This window comes from Melanerpes formicivorus, unplaced genomic scaffold, assembly GCF_026170545.1.
Source record: "Melanerpes formicivorus ecotype bairdi unplaced genomic scaffold, bMelFor1.0.p_v2 SCAF_25, whole genome shotgun sequence".
Taxonomy (NCBI): Eukaryota; Metazoa; Chordata; class Aves; order Piciformes; family Picidae; genus Melanerpes; species Melanerpes formicivorus.
In genome coordinates, this window is record NW_027142377.1 from 12401081 (window position 1) to 12410850 (window position 9770).

The following is a 9770-nucleotide window of genomic DNA, read 5'->3' on the forward strand; positions in this document are numbered from 1 at the left end:
TTTCCCCTGCCTTTGCAAGTGAAGTTATAGAAGTTTGTAGATTTATAAAACAGCAATTCCCTTTTTAAAGATGCTGGTTCCAAGATTCAGCAACTGCACAAGAGTTCAATAAAAATGAAAGCAAGCAAAAGTAAATGCTGATCTCTGTGGAGCAGCCCGCTTTCGTTAGCATGACGTTTGGCTGTGTTTCAGAAACACTCTGAAGTCCACATCAGTCCGCTTCCTAATTCAGACTACAAAAAAGTAAACAGACAATACTTTATTTATGCATAAAGAAAGCTGAAGCAAACTCAGTCCTTTAACATTCTCGTCAGTTCTCATGCTCATTGTCATATTTAAATTGCATTCATGATGAGAAGATCTTTTATTCTCTCTTTTTTTTTGTCTAACTTCTCATTTTCAATCACTTGAGCAGGTGGGGAAGATTAAACTTCTTATTATAAAGCAGCAGCTGGTTTGCTTGAATTTTGGCATGTTATGTTATTTAGAGTTCTTTAACTCAGATGAAAAACTATGGGAAACTAAGTAGCTTGAACATCTGCCAGTAAGTGCTGGCTTCATTTTGTCAAAATTATTATAACTCATGATCTTTCTTCTATGAGAGAGGATTTCATTCCACTTCATTCTTTGGGTATCACTTCGTTCTGAAGAACACATGCTAACAAAATAGGAGTGCTTGTATGGCTTCCAAGGATCTTAATGTAATAAGTGGCTTCATAATTAGTGTTATCCTTGGGTTTGAATACGTTTTCTTAAGTGGTGCCAAATAATGTATTAGCTATGGATAGTTCCTTTGATAACTGTTTCCTGTCCACAGATTGAACTTATGAACACAATGTAATATTGTACAGCCCTTATCAGATGTGAACTAGAATGTGCTATAGACAGAAGAAGAGATTTTGTGTATGATTATCAGTATTGATTCCAAATGTTGAACTGGGACACAGGAATATGGTCATACCTAAAAGTACTTCTCATTCATTTACAAAACCAGTTGTTTTCCTTTTCGAAGTCAAATTTCTTTCAACACATGTTTTGCTAATGAACATATATAGGCAGAACCTAGGGATGTTAATGTGAATGCCATGTTTGGATGTAATGGTTCTTACAACTCTTTCACTTTTGTCTGCCTCCAAATTAGAGGCTCAAGAGATTTTCCCAATGACTTCAAAGTGATGCTTTACAGTGTCATCGGTGACAACCTTGTGTGTGTGTTGCTGTATGAAATGCATATATTAGTTTCCTAAGCAGAAGAAATTCCCCGTTGCTCATGATGTTGACAGTAATCCACAGCTCACCAGACCCAAGTCTGTCTGCAGCACCAACGGGTCTTGTGTGCTGTTGTGGTTCATACAGTCCCTACGCTTGCTGGCTGCTCTTCTTTTGAATTTGTTGCAAAATTTTCTAAAACACCTGTCCAAGTAAAAGTTGCTTAGATGAATATCCTATCTTGGCATTCATTTGTTGCAGTTCTGTGAAACAGAGTAAATATTTTCATAACGCCACGTCAGCAAGTAGTGAAAATGGAAACGTACCAGCAGTGAATGACTTCAAAGAATTTGTTCTGGAAATGCAAAAAACTATTTCAAGCCTCAGAAACCAGGTAAGGTGCTATGATGGGTAGTTTCTAATTGTGAGTTTAATTTGTAAGGTTTTCCTAACATCACTCCTCTTCTGTTTTTAATAGACATCCACTGCACCCCAAACCCACCACACTGTATCTCAAATAAAACACAACACAGAACATGGTGTGTTATTACTCTTTATTTCTATGTTCTTTTGAAATGATGCTGAAATGTTCCATAATTAAACTCTCTTGATTCTTGAGCCTGAAGCCATTGTAACTGCTGTGCACTCAATGTGGAAATATTCTTGCTCTATAAACTTGTCTGTAGAGTTAATAGAATCTTTTTTTCCTATCTGAAATGTGCAGGATCTATGTAAAAATGTGGTTGGAATCTAGACTTTGTAAGAAGTACTATGACAGATACAGTTGTAAGATCTACATTTATAGATGCAAATCATGTGTTTAGTTGCACAGTAATTTGACCCTTGATGGTATTATCTAATCATTGTTGTACTCATCTTCAGTGCTCCCATTTTGACAGTGGAAGAACTACGTTAAGACTGCCTACATTCAGTCAGTTCTTCCATCTTTTCTTGGACAGAAAAATGACTGAGGGATTCTTAAAACTGTGCATTCCTAACTGTTGTTTCAAAAAGCACAAAATCAGCAAGGTAAACTAATTATAGAACCCCTTCATTTGTTTTTTTCCATCGTTAAGGAAAACATAGATAGTCAAAAATCCAAACAAACATTTTAAATTAAGTTGGGTGTTTGGGTTTTTTGCACCTCCCTTTTATTCAAAGTTTTTAGAGAGTTAATTTGTCTTTTCATATGTCACAGGTAGTTGGCTTCACTTTGTACATTCCAGTTGTATATCCAACAGATCTCTGGTTAGTTTTCATTTGAAAGGCTGTTTCTGTAGGTATTGCCTGTGTCCAAGCTTTTACGATTGTGAAATCCAAGCAGCAAGAAGGAAAACACAGACAAATATTGATCATTGATTGCGTAGCGTAAGAGAAAGCTCAAAAGGTCTTGCACCAAGAAAAACCTTTTTGATTCAGCTATTGACCTGTTTTTAATGTTTTCAGATAAAAACACTTGAATCACGCCTCAGTAAAACTGATTGCACTGATGAAGAAGGTAAATCATATTCCAGCAATGAAACCTGGAAAAGGGACCCTTGTACTGTGTGTGAATGCCAAGTAAGTTTATGGATATCCACTTTGAAATCATGTTAGGTCCTGCTTCTAAAATAGCACTTTCAGTTTTGTGCCCACTAATTTATGTGTAATAATTGCTAATTGTTTTTTTAATGGATCTTCAGTTAATACACTGTTCAGATATCCCTGCCCTTGACACTGGTTTTCAATCCAGCCTTTATGTACTTACATTTCCATTTTCATTGCTGGCAAAATTAACTTCTAAGTGAGAGACTTCATGAAGAAGTCTTCTAAAATGTGTTTTAAAATAAATAAAAGCCCATCTACTGTAGTGCTAGATTTTAATTGTCTTTATCATGGTGAAATATACAAAAAGGTAGTAAAAGGAATATGTCAGTACTGGATATGCCAGAGTTTCATTTCTGAAAGTTAGATAAAATGGCATACTGGTTCCTTAAAGATGGTGCAGTACAAAGAGACTGTTCAATATAAATTCATGCTGAAATAAATTAGGTGAAGTTAATCATAATAGCCAGTTGCTGAGAGCAGCTGCCATGGAACCAACTAGGTTGAAGGCCATCTGGGGATGTGAGAGAGAGACTTTTGGAGTGGCACCCTGCCCTCCCTGAGACAAACCCAAGACACAGATGGAGCTGCTTATTCAAAGAACTCCTTGTCCTTTCTCTACTTCACTGAACATGGTGGCTTAGGGGATAGTGGTCAATGGCAACAAGTTCCTGCCTGTCGCAACAATTGCCCCCCAGTAACTACCCCACCTTCCCAAGTGAAGAGTGCTCTACAAGGGGAAATGAGTGATGACAAGGATGATGGTTGAACGAGCTTGAAGGTGTTGCTGACGTTCTACAGCCTGCATCAAAACATTTTTACTAAAGGAAAAAACACGGGTCGCTGTCATAGGTGGCTCACTTCTGAACGGAGCAGAAGGCCCAATGTGAAGACTGGACAGGCTGGATGGGCCTAAGATAATTGTATGAGATTCAGCAGGGTCAAGTGCCAGGTCCTGCACTTGGGTCAAAACAACCAAAGTGGTTGGAAGGCTGTCCAGCAGAGAAAGATGTGGGGGTGTTGGTCAACATCCAGATGAATATGAGTCAGCAGTGTGCTCAGGTAGCCAAGGCAGCCAACAGCATCCTGGCCTGTATCAGGAACAGTGTGGCCAGCAGGACCAGGGAAGTGATTGTCCCCCTGTACTCAGCAGTGGTAATTCCACAGCTTGAGTTTTGGGCCATTCACTACAGGAGAGACATTGAGATGCTGGAGTGGGTCCAGAGAAGGAGAAGAAGGCTGGTGAAGGGTCTGGGTCTGGAGAACACATCTTTTGAGTAGCAGCTGAGGGAACTGTGGTGGTTTAGTCCGGAGAAACGGAAGCTGAGAGATCTTAGTGCTCTCTATAACACCCTGAAAGGAGGTATTTCTCCCAGGTAACAAATAATAGGATGAGAAGAAACGGCTTCAAGTTGCACCATGGGGGATTTAGGTTGCATATTAGGAGAAACTTATTGACTGAAAGGGTTTTCAAAGTCTGAACAGGCTCCCCGGGGAGGTGTTTGAATCCCCATCCCTGGAGGTGTTGCAAAGACACAGAGATGTGAAACTGAGGGACATGGTTTAGCACCAGACTTGATAGAGTTAGATAATGTTTGGGCTTGATGATCTTAGAGGTCTTTTCCAACCAAAACAATTATATGACTCTAGACGTGTGTCCCTAGTTTGGAACATGTAGCTAACCATATTCTGGTTTTGTTACTGTTTTTCCTGACACAGGCTGGTCAGGTTACTTGCTTTGTGGAGTCCTGCCTGCCGGCTGACTGCGACACGCCTGTGACGGTTGAAGGAGATTGCTGTCCAGTCTGCTTAAAACAAAATGTTATTAAAAAGAAGCCATAAGTCTGCTTTTTAAGAATTTAGGGTGCATACTCCTCAGATCATATCAATGCCTACTGATGGCAAAACCAGGTAACTCCAGTCTTAACAGCAGCAATAATTCAAGATTTACAATATTCCAATGGTGCTGTAGCAGTATAACATAATGTATCATTTTATTCTCTGCCCATGAAGGTAGTCACAATGCAAAAATTAACAAAAGGGAAATTAGCAAACAGGTCAAAGTTAGTTGTGTGTTAAACTTCTCAGGTTCAACAAACTCAGAACTGGTGCTCCTTTAAAAGAACACTGTTGAGTAGTTTTAGGTAGCCAAAATGGCTGGGCTTTCAAGCCTTACTTTAAAACGAACACTTTGTTTCCTATCTTTAATTAGCAACATCGAGAGTTTACTGTCCCTTTTCAGTATCAGTCTGTCTTGATATTTAGCTCTTTGGTATTTAGTAAATGCAGGGAAAAGGTGAACACAAGGTCACTGTGCCCACAGCAATGCCATAGAGGGCCGGTTGCTGCAAACATGAAGGCGTGGAAGTTCTGTTGAGTGGCACTGTCATTTCTGCACCTGGACCAGCAAGGAAATCAGGAGAACTACACTGCACCTTTCAACATCCTTTCATTAATTCAATGAGCAAAATTACTCAAAATTTTCAAACCAAAGAAGTAAACAAACTTATGACTTAGTAAAGAAATAGAAATCAGTGGAATTGGAAAATACAAAAAGCAACTGAATGTCTGTTACAGGTCTCATTGACAGTGTTCCTCATTCTAGGAAAACATGCAGAACAGAGTAGCATCTGATCTTAAAATGAACCTCATCATATGTCAAAACATATGTAATTGCTTGGCAACTTTTGTTGTTGTTGATTTATCTTTAATCATTGTGACATGACTGTTCAGTCCAGCTTCCATCCAGTCCAGTTCTAAAGCATACTTCTCTTGAGCTCAGATCAGCACAAATATTTGTATGACCCTGTTTTGAAGATGTGAAAAGATGTCACATGCCATTTTGTACACAACAATTCCTACTGATTCCTTGTGCATGTTGTTCATGGACCTATGTTCCTGATTATATTGTGGCACTGTTTGTTGGAGGGGACAGGAAAACTCAATCAAAACCACGCATCATGATTAATTGTGGGGAGACTACTTTTTCTGACAAGGTATTTGACTTTTTCAATGTTTTCCCAGTTTCACCTAATCCATATCTATTTTTACCTCAATATTTTTATCATTCATGTTAAAAATGGTCTGCAAATGGACTCTTGTTTCCCATTGAATAAATGTTCAAAATTACAGAGTATATGTCTACACTAGCGTTTCAAAGCTGTGTACTCTTTAGAACACAAACTTCATTTCACCAGCAATTATCTATTATATTCAGTGAAGGACAACTCTCATACCTCATTTTACAGCTTTGCTTTTGTGTGTGTTTATACAGAATTGATTCTTTTCCTGAATACTTCCTGTGTTAGAATTGATGGCTCTGTCCTTAAACCCTAAGTCAGGACTATCTAGAACCAGAGCTCTTCCTTGGTTACGTAGTCCAATGACTTGTTCAAATTTAGGGAATAAAGATTTGGATATCGAAGAAATCTGCACAAAATGAAGCATTCTCATCTTAAACGTTTCAGATGATGCAAACAGGCTGAATACTTATTTATTGCATGGTAGATCAAATACTTGTCTAGTAACTAACCTCGCAGCAGCAGTATGCATTCCACTATAATACTCTGGCACATAATTTCTCTGGTTACTAACAGCAATCATTCCTAATTTGATAAACTGATACCATGACACACTTTAAAAGGTCGGTGTATCTGTAAGGCTTGCTCCAGAAACTTGTTTCATGCTATGGTAGGAGCGATCTGTACATGTGAGTGGTGTGTTAAAGGTGTGTGGTAGAGGTACATATGGAACTATGATTTATATTTTTAAGAACATTTTAATTGATTTTATATTCTGTGTTTTGACTTGTGTAATTTCTTTGTTCATACTTTTAGGACTTGTGTGTGGCAAGCATATTTGAGTATCATACGGTTCCCAGAGGTTGCCATTCCTGTATTTCTGTGATACTCTGGTATCTTGCTGGCTTATGTTAAGAGTCCAAGCCACATATCTCATCCTGTAATTCCAACTCTGATGCAACTCCCTTTGATCTATAGCAGGAATTTCTCAAAGAGGAAGGATTGCAGAGCTAGCCCAAATATCATTTACTTGTCTAAACAGTCAACTAAGGCAGTAATACATGCAGCTGGTTACTGCTTGCATTCTTTTTCCCAATTTTCTATTAAATAAACTTTCTCAAGATTTCTGCTTCTAGGAGAAGAGAGTTTCCATTTATGCATTATAAAATAGTACCTTATATCTGATTGTTCCTTTTCTCCAGCCTCCAGAGTGAAACTGGAGGTTTTCTTCATTGTTCACTGTTTATTCATATGGTATATAAAACGGGCCTGTGAGTCTGGATATGCTTAAACAAGTGTAATACTGAATGATTTTCAGCCATCCATCTTGTTCTACACCATTCAGGAAGAACAGGCCTTCATCCATAGGTTAAAAATGTAATCAGTCATGGCTTGTACTAATTTAATTTTATTGCAGTGTCTGCAGAATCAGCATTGTTTTGAACATTTCTGAAAGCAGTGGGCAATGACTAGTTGACCATTTCCTCAGTATCCACTGTGAGAATATTGCTGTAATATGTTGCAAATTTTACATATTTATTTTCTTTTTTAATGTTATGAAAAGCAAGGCCTTTGTTGTTTTTATGTTAACCAGTAAATGTACCAAAGAACTGTTTGCACTGTAGAATGAATGCTTTTAGTCAAAATAAAATGGGCCACATTTCCAAATAAACTGCAAGTGATTTCTTCTTCATGCATGTATTGTTAGATTATTTGGTGAAGATTCTTTCAACAATCCATACTGTTTGCCTCCTACAGGATTGTCATGATCAAGTCTCCATTTATGGGAGCTAAGCGTGATGCTAGCCAATCGTCTAGATTCGGCAAGTTCTTAGACGTTACAACACAGACAATTGAAGTAACTACTCTCTGATCTTATCCAGGTGATGGGAAGAAAATGTGCATAGACTCAGAATGGATGTTTAAAAGCACACATATTTCTTAGCACAAATGTATTTTGCAAACTCTTAGTGCTGAGTATATTTTCCCCATTTTTATGGGAATGCCATAACACATACATCCTGTTCTTAGACCACTTCTTCATGTCTTTAGTTAGATCCAGTCATGACTTGCTTTCCAGTGCACATGATGCTACATCCACAGCTTTCCACAAAGGGCTATCTAGAGTCATACAATCTCAGCTCAAAATGAGTTTTCTGTGCAGGAGAGAGTTTGTTTACCTCTTCTTGTTACCGAATTACTGCTGAACACATCATGAGTGATTCTTATCCTTTTTTTTTATTCCAGGGCAATCAGATTATTTTCTAATGCAAATTCATATAAAACTACTTTGGCAAAGTACATGATGTATGTTTTTCTAGTAACTTGGGTAGGTGATACAATCTTCTTGTAACAGTGTCCTGAAGAGTCAAACCCCAAAACATGCCCTAACCCAGACTATGGGTTAGGCACCTGTGAATGTGCAAACCTGGACATTTCCTGGGGTCTAGATGGTCCAGATAAACGTGTAGCATGTGTGATTAACTTTGTAACGCAGCTGTGTGTGCCCCTGGCCGTGTTTGGATATGCCCCATCCATCTGTTATTAGGTTTCTCTGTTACCAGAGGGCATTAATTGTCTTGGGACAGAATTTAAACCAGCCAAGAAGGTAGGAAACTTGCCTTGTTCTCACCCAGACAGCACATGCTGCCGGAGATGCAGCTGAAGAACCTGCCCTAGCAGGCAAACTACACCTGGGCCTTGTTCTCACCCTGAAAGCAATAGGAGCCAAATGCTGCTGGAGCTGCAGCTGAAGAACTTGTCTTAAGATCAAGGTGCCTTGCACCTGGACCAAGGCAGAAAGGGGAGAAGCTTCAAGAGAACTGAATCCCAGAAGAGCCCAGAAAGGCTCCAGTCAAGAGCCGCTTGGATTATAGTCACAGCATCATGGACGGCATTACAATGTACCTAACCAGGAGACCTTAGTGTCATGAAAAGGCAACATTGTGTGCTATTAGTGCATTTTGAAGCAGACATCCTGTTACTTTACAGTTATTCTGCTTGCTTAGTTTAATGCAATAGCTCATTTTCTTTCCTCTTTTAAACCTTCACTTGCACCTCCAACACAACTTTCCCTTTCTCTTTTTTTTCCTACCCGATGTCTTTGCTGTCCACCCAACAGTGTAATGAATGGTCCTTTCAAGTGCTTTAGCACTGCAGCCTGGTAACAGATGGATACCCACATCTTCTCTGGGCTGTCTGTTCCAGTGTCTCACAACCCTCACGGCAAAGAATTTCTTTCTAATATCTAATCTAAATCTGCCTCCTTACAATTTAAAATCATTAGCCCCTGTCCTGTAATTGAATGTCCTTGTAAAAAATTCCCTCTCCAGATTTCTTGTAGGCCTCCTTTACGTACCAAAAGGCTGTGATGAGACTTCCCTGCCATAAAGGAATAAACCTAATTGTTTCATTCAGTAAAGATGTTTGTGTCTGTTTGTTGCCTCCCTCAGTGATACAAAACGTTGCTGTGTTGCCAAAATAAATCCATTATCCGCTTCTGTCTTTGTGAGATGTTTTCTCTTGTTTGCCTGGTTCCCGGCCATTCCAAGGACTGTGACAGTGAACTGCTTCATGTCTCTCTTCATAGAGATTAGCATGAAAAAAGTACCAGAGGGAGGGAAAAAAAAAAATCATCAGGAATTGTGCTGAGAAAGGAAAAGAAACAATTTGGTTTGGCAGGGAGAAAGAAAAGATTTCATGGAGTCTGAAATTTTTCAGGCAGAATGTAACAGTTCATCAGGAACGTGGGAACTATACCTGCTAGACTGTAATAGAAGGTCCCTAGGCATTGGGAATTAATTTCACTACTTATTTGACCAACTACTAAAGCAGGTGAAAGGCAAGCCTTTAGTCCCTACCTCCCCTTAGAGGCAATGTCTCCCTTTCATTGAAGATCACCTTTTCTCCTTTTGTTTACCATGTTTTCACAACTGAGGGATTTAAATATTAACTCAA

At 38.9% G+C, this 9770-nt stretch overlaps 1 protein-coding gene across 3 annotated transcripts in view; it reads left to right on the forward strand.

The window, feature by feature from the left end:
- PXDN (peroxidasin) overlaps positions 1-9304 on the forward strand; it is an 80329-nt gene extending 71025 nt beyond the window's left edge. For 2 of the 3 annotated variants that reach the window (XM_068153398.1, XM_068153399.1), the window contains 3 exons: positions 1471-1603; positions 2656-2769; positions 4513-7563. In XM_068153398.1, the coding sequence (XP_068009499.1) occupies positions 1471-1603; positions 2656-2769; positions 4513-4635 (370 nt within the window). In that variant the 3' untranslated portion in view covers positions 4636-7563. The other variant, XR_010989161.1, reaches the window with a different exon arrangement.
- Positions 9305-9770: the final 466 nt, after the last annotated feature.